The sequence below is a fragment of the Balearica regulorum genome, chromosome 2 (genome assembly GCF_011004875.1).
Source record: "Balearica regulorum gibbericeps isolate bBalReg1 chromosome 2, bBalReg1.pri, whole genome shotgun sequence".
NCBI classification, from domain to species: Eukaryota; Metazoa; Chordata; class Aves; order Gruiformes; family Gruidae; genus Balearica; species Balearica regulorum.
This window is the reverse complement of record NC_046185.1, coordinates 67791845-67816524: the sequence shown is the minus strand read 5'-3', so window position 1 is coordinate 67816524 and position 24680 is coordinate 67791845. Positions and strand designations below refer to the sequence as shown.

Here is a 24680-nt window from a genome sequence, read left to right as displayed (position 1 = left end):
TCCGTGCCCCCGGCCCTTCCCGGTGCCGCCCCAGCACCGCCCCGTGAGGAGAGGCGCGGAAGGCGAGAACGGTTCTACGGAAAAAACTCTTTCCTCAGCCCCCAGCCGAGTACAAGGCAGGCGGGTTTACTAAATGTACAGAAATACAGTTTTACATTTTTCTTTTTTCCTGAGAAGGGAAATGAAAGATGTAATGGACAAAAACTCCACCCGTGAGAAAAAACACTCAAAAACCCAGCATTTGGTTCAGTGGTTTATTTTCTCTAGCACACAGCAATACAGTAATAGCTACAGCGATCATTATAGGTACCAAAAAAAGTCTTTTTAAATAAAAAAAAACCACATTTCATGAAAACATCTTGTTTCTTGCTTATGGCATACAGAACGACCCAGCTTTTCCACAGAAAAATTCCACTGTGAATTACATTTTAGCCTTGACTGCACTTCAAACAAACATAATTCGGCTGGTTCCCATCACCCATTTGACCACAAAGGAGCCCAGAAACCTGAACCCCAGGGGCCGGGCCACGGTTTTGACACAGTAACTTCACATGACCCCTTTTCTGTACAAATATGGGCCAGAACCATAAGAACATATTACAAAGAACGTAACTTTGATTCCAGCATCATTTGCCTACTCTGTTTTACCTGTACAGGCACTAAATAAGGCAGGTGTAACAGCATAGAAAATTAATTAAGGTACAGATACACAAAACAGACTCACTTCCGTTTATCAGCTGGAACAGCCAGGCACGTTACAAAACTGCTGCTGAAAAATATATGCATAGAAACAAAGGGCCATGTAAAGGCTCTACCCCATCAGTTTGCCAAACCTGGAGTATTTTCAATGCGAGTACACTGCAACAGATGCAGGTTCTACTTTATAGGGCTGACAAAAAAAAACACAAAACCACACCCAAGAAACCCCCCCCCCCCAAATAACAAAAGGCCAACCTGTTGACATCTTGCTGGTACAAACCTACGGCAGGTTTCATTCTCTGGCCCTCTCAATGACTAGTTTGGACAGCTGTCTGCCATGGACATCTCCATCAAAGATTTAAGAAGAGCACTGGCTGGGTGGGATATGCTTACAGGTAGCTTACTGAGCCATTTCTGCCCACAAGCTCTGAAGGCAATTTATTTTTCACTGTTACATCAGCATTGTATTTTGATATGCAGGTATTTTAATGTCAGTTGATTACATCAAAAGCCAGCCAAGAACTGAATGAAACTTGATTTACCTCCGTCATTTAGTCACCGTTCTTAAAAATCCACGTGGGCAAGAGAAGCCTGGCTGAACAAGCACCTCAAGGCTGCAGGCTAACAGAAACCACTAGTAAAAAATTCAAAGTGAACTGAGTTGGGACCCATCCAAGCCTGAAATCCCTCATGACCAAAGAGATTTCTGGAAGGGCTGAGGGTGGGGGACAGAAGGTGCAAGAGCCATGAGCTAAAGCCCACCGAATTTACAGTGGTTTACCAGACCACTGCTAAGCAGAGCTGTGATGAGAGGTTTGCAGGGAAGGGGGGGCGAAGCCATACAGAGGGGTTTTTGCCCAGGACTGCACCTTGCTCCCAAGGAGCAGTACAGGAGCACAGACTGAGGTACATTGGCTCCAGGGGTGACCAGCACCGTTCCCCCCAACAAGGATGAGACTCATTTAAACTGGATGGGTTATCCTCCGAAGGGCGGCATGTTCAACCGTAACAGAGGGACAGCAGGAAGAGACTTCCAGAGGAAAAGCAGAAGTGGAACTGCCAAGATGGGAGGTCAGTACAGGAAAATGCAGTAGTCAAGGCATGAAAAAGTCAGTTTTGACAGGTTGTGTTGGGGTGGGCTTGAACTTTTTGTTTTTCTAAAGCAAGCAGTGACATGCACACACCAGCAACTTCACAGCTTCCGATGAGCCAAAGATTCTGGTATTCAAGCAAAGGAAAGATGAAGATCAGCAGCTGGGTTTTAGCCATAGTTTTGGCTACAAAGTCAGGAAACAGTCATAGCACCGGTAAGGGCAGAGTGCCATAAGAATTAAGATAATCTGGAAACAAAACAGAAGTTACTGTTAAGAGACAGTTCAAATGAACTAACAGTTTAAAAGCACGGAAGATACAAAAGCATATATATCCATTTTTCGTCATCCTCACAGATACTACCAATTCAAGCTTGGGAATGTTAGAATACAACTGCTGTAAGAAAAAGAGCACAGGATGGATGATCAAGGAGATGCTATGAGAACATAGCAGATCACTGTACCATGACATGACTCTTCTGCACCTCAACTGAAGAACTCCTCTGGCAGACTGCACCTGCCCTTGGTTCAGAGGTGTGCTTCTAACAAAACCCCAGAGGCTTAATCAAAATGCAACAACAGCATAGAGTAAAAGAAACACAAAATATAAAGTGCTTGATGAAGGGAAGGAACGTACCTACCAATATTTGTCAGTGTTCTCATTAGAGATGCATGCCCAGCACCAGAGTAGTTTCTAGTGATGGAAAGTAAGTCAGGGAGAGGAAAATGAGTGCTCCCAAGAGAAGGCTGCTGTTCTCCAAACAACTGCTGACCAAGCAAAGAGAGACGGGTTCATACACGTGCAGATCTGGGGGAGCTGGTAAGACCCCAGCACAGGATGCATTAGCAGAGCTGAAGGAAGTAAATAAACCTTTCTCTACCCCCTGACTGCAAAGGAGGCAAGGAACAGGATTTCATCACTGTGGGACAAAGATCAAATCTCAGTTGACCTGAGGAAAGACTGAAGGAGGAAGAAAAGCTAATATTCCACTGGCTGCAGAAACTACTGTGATCTCCACTTCTTAACTAGTAAAAACACCCCAAGCCTAGGCACAAACCTCTCAATTTATTCCAACCATCTGTTTCTGAGGTGATACAGTAGTTTTGGCTTTCATTTTATGACAGACCAACATAAGCCAGACTGTTTTAACCTGTCAGACATGGTATTATCAAACACTTCCCCTTTATTCAAGCTTTTTATTCAGGTGATGATTTGAAGGAGCAGTATAGTTGAATCAGAAATAAGTTCTGATTGGTTTATTTCTGGGACTTTTAAAGCTAGCTAAAGTAGCATAATTCTGTTACTTATTATACAGAAATTCTCTAATGTTCCCTTTTCCTGCAAATGCAGAATTATTTATTTTTGCCATTGTCTTTTTCATCCTTCTTCAGTTGCTTTCAGGATGGTTAAAATATTAAGACTGCAAGCTCAAACTACATACTTCCATATAGACTTATAATTACCCTTAATATGCTGCTTTCCTACATATGCTGTCAAAGAAATTTCACTATTTTGGATTCCTCAGCTTTAGTTGTTGCAAAGAATGTAACCATTTTGCAAGCATATGTTTATCATGTGCAACCACACTGAACTAGAAGTAGTCAGCTCTCCTACCCTGTTCATTTCCCAAAGTAAATCAATACTTAAAGCTGTTGTAATAAGTGACTTTTTGTTGCAGGCTGTAGCACTCCTCCCTTTGATATCAAACACACTTTAATATACCTTTGCCATTTGGCAGCGTAAGTGGGATATAGCACTACTTAAAGTCTTTTAGATGGAATTGACATATACTAGAGCTAGAGCAATGCTTTTAGAATTTCATAGCTGTACTTCTGCTGCTGATTTGAGAAATCAGTGAAGAGCAACTTGCACCAGAAGGGATGAAACAGGTAAAACATTTGGTGCAAACACTTAAAATGGGATTTCACAAGAATTTGGACTAGAAACCAACTGGAGTAAGACACCAAGAATCCACAAGCTATTGAGAGAAGAACCACCACAAAAAGGATGGAGTGGACTCATCTGCCACTCCATGTAAACCAGGTGGATACAGAAGAGATGAGTTTCTACCAATATAAACACATGCTACACCCATTACATGTCTGTCTTGTTTTACACTGTTCACTGTGCTTTGTATCCACTGATTTTGATTGTGCTAAAATAAAAACCACTGTCATTTTATTTCTTTAAACCAACAAAACCATTGAAGTAAAAAACTGCCATGTTACATGTAGTCACATACAGTGAATAAATTTACTAAAAAAAACCCACCCTAACCCCCCAGGCAATACTCCTTTAACAGATTTGGCACTTTCACCATATTTTACTAAGTACCACTTTCCACAGTACCGTATGCAATGCTAAATCCTAAGTGAAAAAAACCTTGCAGTGTTCATTTCTACCATGGGAGAAGGGAGGGAAGGACACACCAACAAAGGAGCACACCAATAAAAATACCTAGTCTATATCAAATGTACCTCTCCATTAGGGAATTTAATAGAGAAAACCTACCACTTATAATTTAACACCAAGCTCTCTTCCTGGCAACCAGGATTACAGGTTTATGCTGAATACAATCTTATGTTCGAATACAGAGATGAGCAGCATTATCCCAAAACCCAACAGAATGCCAGCGTTCTGTAACAGGAAGTATCCCCAGCGGCTACATCCATGATCACTGGCATCATTGTGGAGCATTTCAGGCACCTGAACAAACAAGAAAGTGTTAAATGCCTTCAAAATAAACAGTTACTTGAAACCCAGTTCTTCAATCATAAGGTATCAGTCTTACTCCTTCCTGTTGACTGCATTAATACTGCTCCTCGAATTAGGTGTCACTCAACACAAACAACATCAGAGTCTACTGTCGTATTTAAAGACAGAATCTGTAATGTTCTAATTACTGTTTTCATTATAATTATGCTGATGTCTTAATCATATCCTGAGTAAATGGCTGGCTTATTTACCAAGTGATTTAATCAAGCCATAAAAATTTTATTCTTAAGACACTTAAGCTTTCATGAACATGCACCAAATACTTTGTACTTCTGTACAAACATACTTCTGAGGTACAGTATAGGTTTTAATACAATTCTGCCTTCATCCCAAGAAGCAGTAATGACAGTGTAAAAGCCAAAGCACATTTGGTGATGCTGATATTGCACAACTTGCAGTCTTACTGGCTTATCTGCTATGCTAGCCGTTGTCAGAAGCAAATTTGTTCCTCTACTTCTGCCAGTAACTGCCTCTGTTTAACAACTAAGGGAGAAATAATCTCTGTTCCTACAGTAATCCAAATAAAAACAATCTTCCATTTAACTGAGCACTTGCACTGCGTACTCATCAGCACCTTCAAGCACCGAAAATCTTAATTGAGGGAGAAAAGATGGAAGAATTTATTTTCAGATCAAAATATAATTAGCACTAATTCTTAAACTATGCTATATAAATTCAAGCAGGTCTAGCCACTTACCATATCCACAAGAGCCACATACATGAACAAGCCAGCAGTAAGTGCAAATATCCACATTGAAACATTGTCTGCATAATGACCGATAAGAATCCCGGTTGCCATTCCCAGATAGGCCAGCATAGCTGACAGAGCATTATAGAGCACAGCTTGCTTGACAGTCATACCAGCTTTTAGAAGTACAGCGAAATCTCCTACAACAGGGAAAAACACACAGAAGTTTTCATCCTCAGGTAACTACTGTAGCACTCATGAGTTCTCCTCTTACAAGATTACAAACCTATTTTTATACTGTCGTCTGCCTTATTTTTTTCCCCTCATAAAATCAGAAATCACGGAGGGACAGAAAAAGCACACATGAAGAACAACACAGCAGCAAACATTGTAAGTTTATAGCCTTAAAGTCTTGGGATTTTTAGAAGAAGCAACTTTTAGTGTAGTTTGTATTTAAACCAACACTGTAAAATACTGCAGTACCTGATATGCATGAGCCTTCTAAAGAAGCTTCTAAAATAAAATATTCCCACTTAATTGCATAAAGCAATGGTGATGATTCCATTATCCTGTAACTGCTCTTTGTACTTTAAGTCTTTGGAAATAATTGATTAATATCTGTAGATGATCCTTAACACCTTATTTTCACTTGAAGGTAAGACTGCCAGCCAGAAACAGGTTTTCCATAATTCAGAATAGATTTTTTGTTGTTGTTTAGATAAATTACATCTAAAACAAGTGAAATATAAGCTTATTATTTGGAAATAAAATGGATTCTATATAAAAATGTAAGTTATCTCTAGTTAAAATAAACAAAAGCAATCTTCAAAGCTGAGTTGGGCAATTTGTTACAACAGCTTTTTCCACAAGATATTGCAATTAAGATGAACTGGTATGTTATAAACATTGGTTAGCATTAGCAAGAGAATGATCCAATTTTATCTCCAGCTAACTTCAGCTAGTCCCATTTGTTTCAGTATTCCTATGCCATTTCATGTCCTTGTTAAAGGAGGTTTTTCTATCAAGTTTTCTGTGCTGATTAAAGTGGCATGATTTAAATTTTTAAAGATTTTTTCCTTGCTTCCAAAACTAAAAGAATATTTAAATCAAATTATCAGATTCGTAACATAAATTTATTTTGTATATTTGTACTAACAATCTTTAGTACATGTAATTAATATAAGTTCCATGATTCCTGTGGAATTTATATTAAGATGAACAAAACTCAATTCCTCCTATGTCAAACCCAGGTGTATTTTCTCCACAGTAATGTATTTCTGTGTAACATTATTGTACAGACAAATACATCACACTATTCAACAAATGGTTTGATGTATACACATACTGGTTTACAAGCTCCATTAAATGAAATCGAACATTCTACTTTCTAGGGAATTAAACCTTAAAAAAATGCAAGCAAACTGTTCTTTCCTCATTCTGTACACCAGGTATGATTGTGGCCATGACAGCTAAGAAATACCAGTTGCACATTCAAAATGATTTGGCAACTGGAAAGATCAGCTTCGTTCAGAGTGAAACTAAGCAGCTACGTCCTGTTCTCACAAGCTGCCCTGCAAAAGGGCCAAATGCTAAATTTACAAGGTAAGACATGTGTGTTCCCATGGGAAGTTACAGCAATGAATTTAAAATCACTTGAGCTTGAAAGACAAGCTATTTCTAGGAAAGATTTTTAAGTAGTTATGAGTTTAATTTAGAGCTACAGCAGTTCTTTGCAAGACTTAATGAAAAAGCAGCAAATGTTATGTGGAAAGGAGTTAAACTAATTGTGACCTTCCTTTTAACAGCACAAACACAAGAATAAAATTAAACAGAGATGTGAGAAAATCAAATTTTGGCATGCATTCTCCTGCAATTCACCATTTATGTTGCTAAGGAGAATAAAAACTACAATTGAACTATACAGAACAAGTTGTAAGTGACACACACAGTTTTAAACAAAGTAGCTGAAGTATTTAGAATGTTTAAAGGTAGATTAAGTAATAAAAATCTTTAAATAAGTTTCAAGTACTCCTGAGTAGACAATCTGACACAGATCAAGTTTTCTAATCAAATTTTATTGTGCCACAGAATAAAATCATTTATAATCCTCCAAAGCATACCTGTAAGTACCCATACCTGCAGCATACAGAAATATTGGGGTCTTACCTAGCTCATGAGGTAATTCATGGCAAAATACAGCCACAGAAGTGCTTAAACCACTAGATAACCCTTCAGTAAAGGCTGCTCCTGTGAAGAGAGAGAAAAAACCCACATTACTGCATATTCAGACATCAAGTCCAGAAGTATTGTTGCATATGATTGCATCAAATTAGGACATATTAGTTTCACTCAAATTTTTCTTATGCTTGTGGAAGCATTTAAACTTTAACTGAACAGTTGTTTATGATTCATAAGTTTCATAATCAGAAGCAACATAGAATCCTCTAATTAAATTTCACTATCTTATTTCTGAATTAAGCCCAATACCTTTCAACAACGCAACCCTCCCAAAAAACCTGCAATAAAGAAAATATTGTCAGAAAAGACACTTTAAGGATACAAAGGGAAAGTGGCAGCTCAACTGCCTCTGGGAGTCAGGCACTGGAAAAAGGGAAGCCAGTCCAAGAGTAAGAGAGCCTACGTAGTCATGTGAAATCAGTAGTGAAAGATCATGAATTCGAGGTAGCTTGCATGTAAGTGAACTATCATACTTTAAGTGTGGGGGAAAACCCCCCCAAAATCTCCTCGAACTAGTCCAACAGTCCTCATCTTTCCTGTTTTCTCCACTCCTGTTGCTTGCTATTTTTCTTATTTGACAGCAGCTGAGGAGGAAGCAGCACGCAGCAGGGCTGAAGAGCTGAACCACAGCTCTCACACAGCATGGGAGGTCCCCAGCTGCATGGAGAGACTCACCAAAGGGCACAGCACAACCACGTCCAGCTTCCTCTTCAACTGCTACCAGGAGCGTGTCAGCAAAGCGACGCCAATAAGCAAAGAGGCGCAAGACCGTGTCGCAGTAGTGGGCATGCAAAAGACTCTCTGTGAGCAGTACTCCTGGGAGAGCTACAATGGCTATGAGACCACAGGAGACAATGCCCTCTGTCTGCTGGGGTCACCACCCTCAGCACTCCAGTAGCCTCTACCCAGATGTAACTCCCGAGGGTGGACACTGCTAGCCAGGTCTTCATCTGCAAGAAATGGTGGATGCTCCTCCCTGCAGTGACAGCAACCTTACCTCTGAGGTGCACGCTGTAGTACCCCATGAAGGGGATGCAGAAGTAGTGAGCAGGCATCTTTGGATGAGGGATAATATACAGGTGATTGAGAGGGTCTTCGGAAGAGGTTCTACAGACGCAAGCCTCTTCAGACTAAAGAGGAAGACAGGACCAAAGCAGTGCTGGAACAGGAAATACGAACTCCCAGATGGGTAAAATTTGACAACAGTGAAGCCTGGCAACAGGACGAACCCTCCATCCCCACTTGCAGCTGCTAATCTACAGAACATGGTCATGACCCTGGCAGCAATGTGAGGATAAATGCGTTCTGCCCAGCCCAGAACTTTCGTTCAGTACATCAGATTAGGGCCAGCAATACAAAAAGAAAGGATGGTGATAGTGACAGGCAACTGCCTCCCATGCAGGATGGAGGGCAGAGGCAGATCTGCCCACCAGAGCTACTGCCCAGGGAAGTCCATTGCTTGCCCAGATCCTGCCTTGATGATGCTATGGAACCACCACCGAAGCTCATTCAGCCTGTTATGGATAGATACAGACTGCCTAGAAAAGTCAGAATACAAGTCACTTTTTTTTTTTGCCTATCTACATAAGAATTCCTTGACTGCACAGAGCTCCAGAATAAAACTACATATGAATGCAGTTTCTTGTGCCTACTGAGTCCCTTGGTCAAGATCAGAGTTAACACCAAGAAGATGGTTACAAATCACCCAACCAACAAAAGGTGGTGGATAAAGCTACCTGTGAACAACCATGCAAGACATCATCATTCATATGAGAGTTTTCAGCTGAGAAGGTAACAGCACTGGGTACACAATCCAGGATGTTCCTTAATTGTGTTGGTGATGGTTTCCTGATACAAATAATAGAAGAGCCAGCCAGGATTGGAGTTCTACTTGACCCACTGCTCACAAGCAAGGAAGAGCTGATGGCCAATACAGCAAAAAATGGCATCTTGAGCTTCACTGAGCACAAGGTAACTGAGTTCAGGATACAGAAAGGAGGCTGGGAAAGGAAGAAGCAAAATTAGGACTCTAAATTTTAATGAAGATGACTTTGATTTATTTAAGAAATTGCAGGGCAGAATACCCGGGGAATCAGTCAAAGGGGAAAAAGTGCCCAGAGGACATGGCTGATTTGTAAATCACACTTAACAGAGTGCAGCAATGAACTACTCTGTGCAGGAACACCAGGACTTCCAACAGAAGATGCCCTGCTAAGCAGTGTGTCTTAATGAATTAAGACTGAAAAAGGAATCACACAAGAAGTAGAAACAAAAATTGGCAACAAGGAAGATAAAAGCAGTAGAACAAAAAGAAGTAAGACCAAAGCTCAGCTGGAGCTAAGACTAAAAAACACACCAAGGATAGTAAGAAACAGTTCTATAGGAATGCCAGCTGAAAAACAAAGTTCAGGAAAAAATCGGTTTTGTGGATGGATGGGGAAGGGAACCAAGCAGTAGACATAAAGAGGCTGAAGCACTAGCACCGCCTTCATAGACAAAGCCAGATCCCAGATCCCAGCACCATTCCAGAAAGGGACAGTGAACAGCAGAGAAACAACAGTTTAGATATACTTAGGAAAAAAATAGAAACACTCAGCTGCATCCCAGGATGGGACTCACCCAAGGGTGCTGACAGAGTTCACTGATGTGACTGCAAGGCTACAGTCTATCATCTATGGAAAACAGATGGTAGAAAATAGATAGTATTGGGGAAATAACTGCCTATAGAGATGGCAACAGCAGTGAATATAAGAGAACTGACTTCACTAGGATAACTGACTTCAGTAGGATTTCTGACACTATCTCCTACAGCAGTCTCATCTGGGAGCAAAGGAAATACAGGCTTGACAGTTAGATGACTGCACATTGGCTGGACTGTTGGGCTAACAAGGCTGGGCTTGATGACTGGCTAGCTACAAGTAGAGTTCACCAGGACAAATACTGTGACCCATTTTCTTCAGTATCTTCACTGGCCTCAAGTTGCACCAGAGGAGGTTTAGACTGGATATTAGGAAAAATTTCTTCACTGAAAGGGTTGTCAAGTACTAGAACAGGCTGCCCGGGGAAATGGTCACTATACCTGAAGGTATTTAAAAGACATACAGATGTGGCACTTAAGGACGTGGTTTAGTGGTGGACTTGTCACTGTTAGGTTAATGGTTGGACTCAATCTTAAAGGTCCTTTCCAACCTAAATGATTCTATGATCTGGATGAAACAGACTGCACCAGCAGCAAATTTGCAGGTGACACTGAGTTGAGGGGCAGGGGGGAAAAAAGTAAGGGCTGAGTTGACACATCCAGCACTAGAGCTTTAGATGAGAAAGACCATAGTAAACTTGAAGACTAGGCCAACAGAAATCTTAGGAAGTTCAAAGAAGAAAAGTGAGAAGTTCTGTGCATGGGGCAGAATAACCTCATGCATTATTACAAGGTAGGAACTGACTGGTTGAAATAGAAGCCTTCCTAAAAAGGACATGAGGATTATGATGGACAAGTTGAATATGAGCCAACAGGTGCTCTCATTGCAAGTACAGTGAAACACAAACTGTAGTCTTAATCTCCTGGCCTTGCTTCTCCTAAATTCTTATCTCCCTCTGCTCAGCACTGGTGAGGCTGTTCCTGGGATTCCCTGTCCACTTTGGAGTGTGCCAGTTCAAGATGGATATGAATACCATCCAGAGATCAACAAGATGATCAGAGGTCTACAGCGTAAGGCTTAAAAGCTTGAAGAAGCTAGATATATTTAACCCCCTTCTCCATCAGACTAAGGGGTGGTCTAACAGTGGCTTACAAGTACCTTTAGTGCTGTCACAAATAAGAAGGAGCCTAACTCTTCCAAGTAGTGACATTTGACACAACAGGGGGAGAGGCTGCAAATCACAACTTGGGAGCTTCGGGCTGGACATAAATAAAACTTACTTTATTAAGAGACAGTAGTGCAACACTAGAAGAGGTCAGCCACAGATATCATGAAAACCTCCACGGATGGGGAGATTCCAAGGCTTGGCTATGCAAAGCCATGACTGATCTGATCCAGTGTTCCCAAGAGCCATTTTAAGCAGAGGGTTCAACTAGATGACCTCCAGAAGTCACCCATTTCCATTATTTGTGAAGTCCAATTCAGTGTGCAAGACAAAAGCTATTTTAACTTAAGCCTTCAGCAGGGATGTTTTCCACTGCACTCCAACACATTCGGTGATAGGAGCCTACACAGTAATTAACAGGTAAGTGACAGGAGTTACTGCTGCTTGACTAGCAAGAGAGGTTATTAGTGAACACTAACCATGTTTTCCAGGTATCAGTCTGTTTCCCCCCCCTCCAAACATTGCTTTATAGTTTTGGAGTCAGATTTTGAGAGACAGACAGGAGAGCTACAGTTCTCTCCTACTAAGACAAGAGGATTCATCAGCATTCAATCAGGCTTCAGTTTCTGAAGAGACCAGATAACCAAAGGAAGGCAGAAGGTTATCTCCCATGCCTGCAATCCTCAACAATCTACAAGTTCCCCTATATTATTGTCTCTAGACAATGTTTTCCAAGTCTTAGCACTTATTAAAGGAAAACTAAAAATACAAGGATCCAGCTTAATCACACATGGTAAGTCTAATTTTGGGACCACAAAGGCAAGCCAAACAAAACCTGACTGCTTCGCAAAGTACCTAGGTCGCTGATATGGCTGTGTGCTGTACAGATACATAGCAACCACAGTACAGGCTTAAATAACGGGAATATCTGTTTTTAGTTTTCACTGCTAAAAAGACATCTTGAAACATTAACAAATGGAAAACTACATTAATATATCTGGTATTATCCCCTCTTGAGAAGTTGATTCAATAGTGTCATGGTATCTTAAAATAAACTTTTAAGACATCACTTTTCTCAAAAAAAGAGCTAAAGAAAAAATATATATGCAAGATTATAGTAAAAATAGTGTTCTGCATTTTAGTTACTTAGTTGAAGCTACACACAGAAAAGTTCAAATCACAGATCATTTTGTACAAATTAGTCAGATGCAACTGTTCCATACTTCAACAGAAAAATAAGTACTTTAAAATTTTATTCCTACATAATTAGCACAACAGATTTGAGGAAAAAAGTAACTAATGGGAGTACGAATAACAAATCACATGAAATGAACTAAAGTGAAAGGTTATTCTGGCTAAAGCCATCTTCACAGCAACATTCACATCTTCATTTAAATACAGGTAAAATACTATACAAGTAATATTGGCATTTTCACATCATCAAATCAATGTTTTTCCATAATACTTTTAGCACATCCAGAACTGAAGGAAACCCACATTTCCATTAGCCTGAACAAGCTACACAGCAGGACTTCTAAAAGCTATTGCTCTCATTTGTTCAACAAGCCTTTATTAACCTTCCTCATACTTTTCCCTTCATAACTATAAAGTCAAATCTCCCTAATGCTAAGAGGTAACTGATTCTGCATGTCATTTGTATGCATATCTTTCTTCTACCACATTTTCACTACTGATCTGCTCAGAAATTTACATTCCATGCTTCAACTTTTATCAAAAATGATATTAAATCAGAAGGTCTCTTTTCACATTACACTTTGAATTGACTGAATCTGAACAACGTAAATACTGCTGTGAGAAAATAGTTATTATTGCGTTTTCTGCCCAAACAAGAATGAACTTGTTTCTACAATAAAATTTACAGAAAGACTGATACTGCTGAACTGACCCCAGTATGCTATACAAGGTGGAAATGAATCCAATACCTGTAAAGATTAGTCTTAAATACTACAGTCAAGATTATGAAAGCCTAGCATAAGAACCGAGGATTACTGATTTGACTTCATTTTCTATAACTTACTGTAACCTTTTAAATTTAGAATACCTGGAGTCTAGCTCTCCTGTAGAAAAAGTAAGGGAGTTCCCAAACCTAACCTCCCAGCCAGAAGTCCAAAATATAATATTTAATCTGTTATTTTTGTGATAAAGAAATATTTTCACTGAAACATTGTCAAAAAAGACTGAACAACTACAACATGTAAGGAAAAAATATGGATGTGAACAAAAAAAGGAGAAGATAAGCATTCTGACTACATGTAAAATAACTGTTTATACTGGTTTAAATTAAGAAAAAAAAAAGGAATATTATACTCAACCTTAAGAACAGGATTTTGAGTAGACTATGACTGGTGTTTAAGACTTTTTTTTTTTTTAAATACTTTTCCAAGAAGAGAGACTGAGCACAGCACACTGAGCATCTGAAGGAATCTACTTATGCTACATTCACTCCTTTGATATGCACTCTTAATCCAAAAACCTGCATAAAAGCAACATATAGTGACTTTATTGGTATCTTCTCCATGAATCATATTTCTGAGAGGTAATAGCTAACTAATATCTTATTAATTAATACCCTACTCACACATTCCTAGGATGCCAAAACTAGCAGACACTTTCTCTGGAAGGTTGGTACAAGCACAAGGAAGAACTGCAATGCTGCTCTTCAGTGGATGGTAAGATCTGAGAATGTGAATGTGATGGGACTGCTATGCAAAAGCATAAAGAGCACCTTAGAGAAGACAATGCCTTGGACCAAATTCATTTTACAGTAAAAATAAATGCGTGCCTACCTCCCACAGCACAAAAATCACACATATATATTGTCTAATCCATTTGGGTAATCTTCAGGCTAAAGCAGATTGAAACCAGGGTCCCATCTCCCTGTTCACCAATGCTCTGGGGAAGCTTATACATGATGTGTATAACCAGGGCCCAGTATAGGCAAAGCAGATGTGCAAAATACAGAACCTGACCATGCTGCATAACAAGTGAGGATGGAAGAGAAAAAGAAATAAAGTAGCCAATGATACTAGTGGCCTGACTGAAGTGGAAAAAACAGTTACTTTATATGTGACCAAAAGGACAAGTTTACCTTAAATAAAAAAAAAATAGAACAAATAATTGAAATACAAAGTCAGCTCTACGTCCTAAATACTGTTTAATAAGCCTAGCTTTAGTTTTGAAAATTGTTAGCTTTAATTTTGTTAAAAGTAGGAAAACAAGCAAAGTTTATAGATTTCCTAAAGAAACATAGCTGTAAGCACATAATTTCTGTATTATTTGTCACTGATGTCCAGGTTGTTAAACTGGAGATTTTTCTCATTCATTCAGAGCTGCTATCAGATAAAAGTTTAGGCTTCAGAGATCCACCATTAATTATTTATATTCCTAATAAAGAGATAAGTGAGGTAAGAGATAGGCATAAGTGAAAGGAAGAAAACTTTGTTGTCCTTGCATATAACAAAGGCACAGTATCCAAGCTAACACTTACCAATTGCTAGGCCATCGCTAAAATTGTGTAGTCCATCTCCCATAATCACCATCCATGCCAGAGTTGCTATTCCTGCATCCTTCAGTTCTTCACGCGAGTAGCGCTGACTGTGACTGTGGGGATGATGGTTCTGATGATGATGGTGATGTAGAATATGATGGTAGTCATGGTGATGATGACTAAGATGATCTGTCTGTCCTAGAGTATCATGTAAGTGAGAATGACATTTGTTTCTACAGCCCCTGGAAACATATTCATTGTCAATCTCCTCTTGACGAGAATGAGCTATCATCACTTCTTCTTCTTCTTCTTGTACAATTGGCTGCTGAGAAATGAAGGGCGATGGCTCTTGAGAGTCTGTCCCTAGATACCCCTCAGGCCCTGTTAGAAAAACCCAGAATATACTATTACACATTTCTAAAATCACCTAGGAAGCAAAGATGCAATAAAGTTGAACAAGTGATGCAGTAAAAAAAGAAACTAGTAAGTTTAGAAGTTGAGACTGATACCCCAGCTTCTTGTACCAGAATTTTTTTTCCCAAGGGTTTCCACAACTTATTTTTCTTTAATCAGATTTCTGAGATAATTCCCAATAGTTCAAAATAAGAAAAAAATTTGTAGTTTCTGTCCCGTTCTACTGAAGTAGCCCTATATAACGGCCACAAATGCCTCCTAAAAGGTAAAAAAGCTTTTAATTTCAGACCCAGTGCAATTTAAAGACAACAGCATAAGACTACGTCCCAGTTTGGCAGAATGAAGGCTATTAGTTCAACTGCTTCAGAAAGACAAAGTGTCTGGAAAGCATATGCCATTTATTCATCTCAGGGATGAAGAATAAGAATGCAGAAGAGGGTTACATTATAGATAATTTTGGAAACTCCTGTATTTCTTATAAATGCAGGAGCTTAAGTTTGAACATCTGAAAAATAAACACTCAGAAATAAAGTCATCAACACAGACCATGAAACATCCTCATATAAGCATTAGTGGCACACTAAGGTTAGTTATTTTAACTAACTGCTAAAATTTGGTAAGTTCTTTCCCTGTAATTAAGTGAACAAATACAGTTTTTTCTGTATTACCAACAACTCTTTCATTAGTTATACTATTATTCTGAAAAACTGAACACCTCTTTCAGCTACAAGAGCTAACAAGTTTTGGCTTACTGCCTTGTCTTGGGGACACATGATCATTTGCACTCCAAATACTTCAACTAACCTCTAAGATTTTAGATTATCAACCTTATAAATAAATACTCAAACTAACAGAACCCAGACTTAAGATATACAGAATGGTAAATAATGGATCACGCATATAACATCCAACAGTCTAAAAAGTGTAGAAGCCAGAAGGTACAGCTGTATTTGCAACAGGCATAGCCAGAAGAGCTTCACAGAACGATTTCAACTTCTGCTGTTAAATTTGGAACAAAAAGGCTTAAAGTTTCAAAACTGTGAATTCACTACTTCCAACCTATCGATCACTTTTCAAGGAAAGCAACAAACAGAGGTAGTCCTCTACATATCAACGTACAGACAGGTTTTCTTTTGAGAATTCAGGTAGGTAGTGATCCAACCTACAGTAAGAAGCAGATCTATGAACTGCCGTCAGTCAGGTGTTTTTTCAACAGCACTGCCACAAAATAACAACTGTGCAATATTACTGAGACTTACGATCATCTGTATCTAACTTTTCTTCATTCGTTGAAAACTTCTTACTTTCTCCATCATCTTCATTCTTTTTCTTATTCCAAAAAAAAAAATACTGTGGTTATATTTTACTTATTTTTCAGGATATACATGAGCAACATTATATTCACAACATTTATGCTGCCTGTACATAAAGAGGACAACATGGAAGCCATATAAAGACCACAGAAGAGGAACACAGAAATTCAGCTAAGTACAGTAAGATGACAAAAAGTTCCTCAGGCTCCACAGAAATAAAAAAAAAAGAAAAAACCAAAACCAACCCCCCCACATAAATACCCCACATTTTTGCATGAAGAATAAGCAGAGGAGTTCATCTGAGATGCAAAACACATAAAAATGCTGAGTAAAGATTATTCCACTAATTCTTTTTCATTGTAATGTCAGTATAACGCTTTTTTTTCAGTGTACTGAAGGAAAACCATGTAAAATCTCCAATCATTGCTCACCAACATTTGTATCACAACAATTTACAATCTGTAACTCAGCATCTAGAAGGGCATAATTAGTCTAACAGGAAATCTATCCCCAATGGCTGAGAGAAGGACATTAAAATACTTGCTTTGCTTGGAACTCTTCATGTCCTCTCTTGGCAAATAAATTTAACTAGAGATAGGGAAAGTGATCCTGTCGCTCACAGTTAGTTTAGCTTCAGTATAAACCTCACCAACACAACCTCCATGACCAAAGTCAAACAGCTTACACGACATCCGCTCTGAAACCGCTGCCTTAATAACCAGCTTAACAATAAAACCAGATATCATCAGTCATTGTGGTAGCCTAGAAATTAGTGATTTTTAAGCTAAGTAATTAGTAGTTTATTAACTTTCTTCAAGCAAAGCTTAAGATACCACCAGCTTTTACTGAGTCAACTTTGACATCATTGTTTATTCCTGGCTATACCAGTCTTTAAAGAATAGTTACCAATAATTGGCAAGTTACCAACATTTATGACCTGCCAAAATTCAGTTGTTATCTACGTTCCACATAGAAAATGGCATAGTAATGTGAAAGCTGTCTTGGGGGAGAGGAGAAGCTTGGCAGACTGTACTTCCACGTTGAACGGTATCTAATGAAGTCCCTTTCAACAGTGTAGTTGGATGCTTATTTATGTAAGCACATATGCCACCCTTACCTAGTTTGTGCAAGTGCCCCCCTCAACAACAGCACAGTAACTGTACAAGGCCATCTTATTTCATTCAGTATGAGAATTAAAATAATGATAAAAACAGTTCAGTCAGTTATATAAAAGCCTTGAGAAATCAAGACGAAGTCAACAGTGAACAGTAACTTCTTAAATCACTGTTAAAACAAAGGGTACAGTCGGATGTTTGCTAATTAAACAATTCACTGTGGTGTCAAGCCTGTACTATGTCTGGTTAAGGAAACAGCTCAGAGGTTTTCCATAACAGGACCACGCAAAAAAGTTATCATGTAGTTTAAAAGTATTCACGTCACTAACATAAATGAAATTATAACACTAATCAAGCCAGCAATCACTATTAAATCTAGACAGATATATGATACTCAAAAGTTTTTGTAAGTATATTCAGAAATTATCATGCAATACAATATAGCTTTAAAATAATAGTTTCTCTACCTTTTTCTTCTTGTCTTTAAACTGCTTTATTAAAGTGATCAAGTGCTCCACTAGAAACATGAAATACAAGCCTCCAAGTGCTGTAAGTCCCTTCCACGTAGAATCCAGGTAAGCACTCTCCTCTATGCTTTGAAAAACAAGATGTTTGAACGTAGAGCCTTTGTTTTGTTCAAGCAGAGGTTTTTCGTGGTGATGGTGATGGTTTCCATGAGACTAAGGGGAGAAAGTCATTATATTCAAGAGAACTGATAACATAACATAGTAAGTATTCCTCACATTCTTCTCCTCAAGTCTGGAGTCAAGACTTAACAATTTTCATGGCATAAATGCTCTGGATACAAACTCAATTATAAAGAAATCTGTTGATAGGAAGAAACACTGCAAGGACTGAGAGCAGGCCTAGTACTCATCCTGTCACTGCAGCTACATGTGTACTGCTCAATACAAGATGTACAACTGCCCCCACAAAAACTCCTGGCACTGTCAAGGAAACCGCATTTTAAGTAGTAGTCACAGCTAGCACATCAATTACTTTCCCATTTAAGACAGCTCATAGACATCAAACATCTTTTTCTACAGGGAACATAACAGTAATTTCCTTCTTTGAAGGAAGTCTGACATGCATCCCCTCCTCAATGGCTACCGATATGTTCGGAGTCAAAAAACTAGGACACCTCACCCACACACATTTAGATTTACACAACCTCACATAGCAAATGCAAAATTAACTGAAAGAAAAAAGAACCCCGTGAATTACAGGCAGGGCTCAGAAACCACCACAGGATCTCCAGTCCTCTTTATCCATCTTATCTGAAAGCTGGAACATTACCTTTTGGGATGGCAAGGCAGGGGGAACATCTGCTTAAGAGCTTCAGGAAAGGTAGAAATTTAGTAATCATATTCCAATTTCATTGTCTATATTACATAATAGCAATATCTATCAAGTAATATTTTTCCAGGACTTCAGAAATGATCGATTTTGATCAAAAAATTACAACGGCTAAGCAATCAACACAAGTGGCTGATAGAAGAAAACAGTGGATTATCTATTCCACATTTAAAGTGTACAGGGAGCAATTTTCACTATCTATAAAGTTCATGAAACCGGAAAAAGAAAATAAAGCGGCGGCATTGCACTAAGTGACTAAAAACATTTAACACAAAATTCTTGCATGCAAGGAACAATGAGTGATTTGGCAGCACATACAACTAAGAACACAGATTGAGGGCTAATGGTGTGAAGTTCTTACACTGTAAGGACTATGAAATAAATAATGCAAACAATTGAAAATGTGAAACCTTTCTGTGAAATAATCTACCTTACAAGGTTGAGCAATGACTCACCAAATAGGTATTAATTAATAGGGATTCAAATTATCAGTAAGAACTACAGACAGGTGTCAAATTCTCTGCTTTGAGATAAAGTATGAAACAGTAATTAATACTTACGTGTGGAAGGAGGTGTAAGAAAGCATCTCCACTCAAAGTCCCCACAGCCAATGCCACAAGAAAACTTAGAAGAAATTTGAAAAATACACGATTCATCAGTGGTACCAATATAACACCCAATAAGGACAGAAAACTGATGACGGAAATGGATATAAAGCCACCAATCCAAGCTGTTAAAAAAAAGAGAGTAACAAGAATAAATAACAGCTGTATGAGATTCTGTTTGCTTAAAATTCCTGTTACCAAACACTCCTGACATTCAGTTAATCGGATATTAACAACTGGTACACCACAAAGATTTCTCTATTCACATGGTCAAGTGCCAAAAGAAAATTACAAATTTCTTTAAACTTTGAAATATGTTTCTCAAATTTATAACCAACATAAAATGGCTTCCAGTAAGCTTTTATTTCATGTTTAAAAAACAACCTACCTATTTGCAGAGAGTAACCTTTTGGAGGAGTTTCAGCTTTTTCACTAGTTGCATGAACTATGCAGTATTTGCCATCAATCTGATTAATAAGGGCTGGACAGAGGTAACTAAATTCCGTAGCAGTCAACAATACCTGAGTGCCTATTCCATGGGACTGCATCAGTTTTGACGCACTGGAGCACTGTGGAAAGACACATGTATTAAAATTTAACCAGAACCAAAACAGCATGATGTATCTCAAGAGGACTGCACATCCCGTTTTAATTGAAATGCAGTGGCACCACATGAACACAGCTATATCAATGGTAATTAAAAACTGGTAACAGACCAATTTAGTAAGAACTATACCTCCACTCCCCTTCTGGCCCAGCAAGCTAGTTTGGGAGTTCTGGTAGATGATGTATAATTATCTCTTATTCTCAGCACAAGGGGGTCAGCTGCTTTGCTGTGCAAATAGAAAAAGCCTAACACTTCTCACTAGGTTTTAGAGGCCGTATAAGGAAATAGTGACAAGGTTAAATAGCTTTTTATAGAAGTGATTACTGTGGAAAGTCTTGAACATATTCTGCATACGCTTCCTCCAGTAAAGAGTTCCTCACTGTATGACCTACAGTCTCACTGGGTTTTAACAACAGTAGTACTTCTGCTCTGACTGTGCAGAACACAGTAACAACTTGTGAATTCACCACCTACGATCACACGCTACACAATACCCACTCTGAATTACCTGGCATGGCGGCATACATTAAGACCCCTGAGAGACAGTTGCTTTTTAAAGCCTTTAACGGAAAACTATCTTATCAGGTAAGAAAACTGTCTACAACATAAATATAGACTTTAACCACACTAATTTTTACTATTTTATAGATAAAATTTTGCAGCAATCTTTTTTACAGGTGGTGTCTACATATAATCTTAAAGAAGATGAGGAAGGAGGAGGTTGAAGGACGAAGGTGCCAGTGACTTCCCAGCAGTTCTACACCATCTGCCATAGGGTTATCTAACACTTGTGAGGCAGCTTCGATAAGAATGACAGTATTTTAACTAGATTTTTTTTTTTTTTAACTTTTGCCACATTAGTAGGAAAACAAGACAGATCCTGGCTTTGAGGCAAACCAGCAAGTTTTAAATTTGAAGTGGTTTTCATTTTTAGTAATATTTAAAAACACATAAATAACAGATATATAAAACCAAGTGTATGTTTATACTTAATACGGTACATATTTCTTTTTAGGAAAAATAAAAAATAACTAGACTGCATATATGTTTTCCTCTCAGCTTGTGAACATAACATTTTGAAGGAACATGTTAAGTTTCAAGGAAAGTTCTTTGTGTGTGTTTTGCTACAAGTACTCTTACCCTACAAAGCATATACCCAGTAAACTGATAAGCACTTCAACAAATAAGCCATAACAACATTCCCGGTGGATCTGGGTTCCCAAGAATACAAAAGAATCAGTCTCACCTCCTGAGTATTTTGGGGTTTCAATTTAGAATATAGGTAACTTCCTCTTTCTGATTCCTTGGGAGAAGTATGAGATTCATTTGCTTTGCTGTTAGCAAGCCAGCTTGCATTGCTGCCACCTGTGACATTAACAGCACTAGAGCTGGTCAGACTTAAACGAGCAACTGTCTTGACTTGTCCAGCTTGCACATTCTGTAATTCAGAGTGGCCATCTGTGGGCGCAGCGACGATAGGTGCCGTTATTTCATTAACTGTGCTCTTGCTGCGTACAAAGTTCTGCTGATGTTCTACATTCTCCACTTTATGAGGTTCCTTTGAGTGACTGTTCCTGTGCTCTTTGTTAGCATCAGATTCGTGGCTTGGGCGAACAGTCTTCTCTGAGTTTTTACTCAACAAAACATGATTGTGATGAAGGTGATGATCATGGTCATGATCATGATCTATTTTAATCCTTTTAATTTTATCTATACCTATGTTCTGGAGCAGCTTTCTAAACCCTTCAATTGACAGAGAGTTGTTTTCTCCATAACGATGAAAAAGTTCTTGGAGGTGAAACCTCTGTATTAATCCTGCCAAGTCAAAATTAATGCCAGCCGCCTTTTCTGGAAAAGTCCTCTCTAATGTATGCACAACAGTAGCTGTCTCCACTCCACGATGATAACTTTCACACAGCAGTATGGAAAATGATACAAGGAAAGTGACCAATACTGTACTCTCCATTGCAGTTTCTTTTTAGCAGTGAAAAAGAAATCTAAAAAAATAAGAAAATTTTAAGTTTGCATAAAACTGATCACATCTTCCTCTGTAACAGACGTTCCTAATTTGCTTAAACAAAAAAAAAACCCAACCACATCAAACCAAAACAAACCCCATTCAAAGAATCAATGCAGTAAGAGAAGAGTCATTTACATTGCTTACACATTAGGCATTTTTCCCAGATGCATGGCCGCAGGCTAACAGGAGATGAGGCTGCACACCACAGTGAGGTCACCGGCTGTAAACACCCCCGAGGTGTAAGCTTACCTTTGTTTAGCTTGGCCTGAATCAGTTTTCTAATGCAAGTTAAACAATGAGAGCACCCTCAAGGGTGCACCAAGTTCTAGATTAGGCTTTCCTTGAGCTTAAAAGAAGCCTTATAATTTCACTCTTAGCAAGGAATAAGTATTGTAAATTACATGTTCCTGCTTAAAAATCAAAACTCCAAGTCTTCCATCACTGGATTTCCCAGAGCTCTTGGCAAGCCAGCGCTCCGCAGAAATTAGGTTTTATGCTGTCACATCCTACCTGTGCTTTAAGACTGCTGTCGTGCAGCTCCTTTCAGCAGGCAGGCAGACACACCACCGCTGTGGGCCGAGCGTTCACAAGCCTGAAGTTTACGTACTTCATCCCATGAGCGCTCCAGCAAGGCTATGAAGTAACCGGTATTTCGGCTGCGCGCGGGACTACGCCGGCGGGCTGCCTCAGCCCCTTTTCAGGAGCCACAGAGAACGCACCGCGATACGGAAAACTTGATAGGTTTCAGCAAGAATATAATCTGCCTTAAAAGCCCGGCACCGCCGCCGGGACCCGCAGCAGCACGAGTGCCCGCGGTCCCCGCTGCAGACCGGACGGGCGGGAGGCGGCGTCCCCAGGGACCCGCGCTCCACAGGGCGCCGAGGCTGCGGCCGGGCCCGGCCCGCGGGGCTACCGGCGAGCACGGGGCGGGAGGAGCGGCCCCGGCGCTTCCCGCGCCGCCTGTGCCCCGCGCACGACGGGGACGAGCGCGGAGCCGGAGCGATGTAGCGGCCCGCCCGGCCACGCCTCACCCGGCGGCGGCGGCGGCTCCGCCGGCCCGGCCCGCCCCGCCCCACCGCCACGCGGCTGCCGGCCCCAGCCCAACCGTGAGATACGGACACGCCCGCCCCGCCGCTGCCCCCGCGGCCTGCCCGCCGCCGCGGGAGGAGGTTACCTCGCCTGCTGACGGGACGGGACGGGACGGGCACCGCCGAACCCTTCCCCCGCCGCCACTGCCCACGCGCGCGTGCTAACAGAGCCCCGCCCCCTTCCTTTTCTCTTCCGGGTACGGCCAGACGTCAAACGTTTCTTCGGCGACCAATGGGGAAGTGGGGAGGTTGTCACGTGGGGGGCGGCGGAGCGCGCGAGGCGTCGGAGCGCGCGGGAGGTTTCGACGCCGCCGGGAGCCGCGCCCGGCGCCCGTGAAGTGGGAGCAATTAGGAAATGACGTCACCCCCTTCACTGCTGCGACAAAAAAATATCTTGGATTGCTCTGCCGGGTCTGTGCCAGGGTCGGCGCTTTAAATCTTACCGGTTTGGGAGCAGCGAGGGGCTGTCTGTTGGGGCGGCTCCGGTCTCCCCGCGCGCCCTGGGTAGCCGTTGTTGCCGGGTTCCCTCACAAACGTGTTGCACGAGCCCGACGTCACGGGCTGAAGGGAGGCGGTGATCAGGAAGTGGGCAGCGAAGGGGGCCCGGAGCGTCATGCTGAGAACTGCTCTGCCGCGGCCCCTCTAAGCTGCTGCTTCTGACAGCTTCGGAAAGCGCGGGAAGTTCTGCGTCCCCTTGCCTCTCAACGCGCCGTCGAGAACAGCTCTGCGGTTAGAAACGTTACACGTTGAATAAAATAAATGAAAACTCCGAGAGTTACAAAAGTACTTGTTTTAAGCTACAGAGCTGTTACCACACAGTTTCTGGACAGGTGTAACCACATGCAAAACTCCCGTGTTATTTCTTAAAAATCTCCAGTAATCCTTTTGTTAACAGCACCTCACCATCATAAAGAAGTCCCCAAAGCAGCAATTCCTTCTGTTGTTGTTCCAAAAGTTTCCTCTCTCCAACAGCATACTGAGCAACTAGTTAGCAATTGCATATTTGATGGTACTACATTTTTAAGTCCTAAAGATATATTTTAATGTAGCAACGTCCTTAGTTTTATTAATGTGTTCTGTTATTCAAAATGCTTCAAATTATATCTGGGGGGAAAAAAAAACAGTATTACTAGTTATGGCTGCTGAATGGCTGCAAATTTTCAGCAAGCTGCAAATTGAGCTTTGGGGTTTTCCCATTAACATGTGTACGGAGCAATCATTTCTTAAGTAACAAAACATTTATAAACATACATCCTTCAACAACAATGCTAACAAGTCCTCACGTAAGAATCTCCAGGACCTTCTACTGTGCTCCTGTCTCTCTTTAGTGGCTCATTCTCACATCAACAAATTCTTTT

General features: G+C 40.3%; 1 protein-coding gene across 2 annotated transcripts; it reads right to left on the bottom strand.

Moving 5' to 3' along the window:
• Positions 1 to 240: 240 nt before the first annotated feature.
• Positions 241 to 23527, bottom strand: SLC39A6 (solute carrier family 39 member 6). Of its 2 annotated transcripts, none has more exons than XM_075744637.1 (10): positions 23409 to 23527; positions 21461 to 22211; positions 19996 to 20176; positions 19563 to 19732; positions 18114 to 18326; positions 16478 to 16547; positions 14805 to 15185; positions 7421 to 7501; positions 5264 to 5454; positions 241 to 4497 (listed from the first exon to the last, which is right to left on the bottom strand). In XM_075744637.1, exons 2-10 carry the CDS (start codon positions 22178 to 22180, stop codon positions 4345 to 4347), a joined length of 2160 nt encoding a protein of 719 aa, XP_075600752.1. In that variant the 5' UTR covers positions 22181 to 22211; positions 23409 to 23527; the 3' UTR covers positions 241 to 4344. The 2 variants fall into 2 exon arrangements, with proteins under 2 accessions (XP_075600752.1, XP_075600753.1); XM_075744638.1 differs by lacking the exon at positions 23409 to 23527 and adding an exon at positions 22745 to 22887.
• Between the last annotated feature and the right edge of the window lie 1153 nt (positions 23528 to 24680).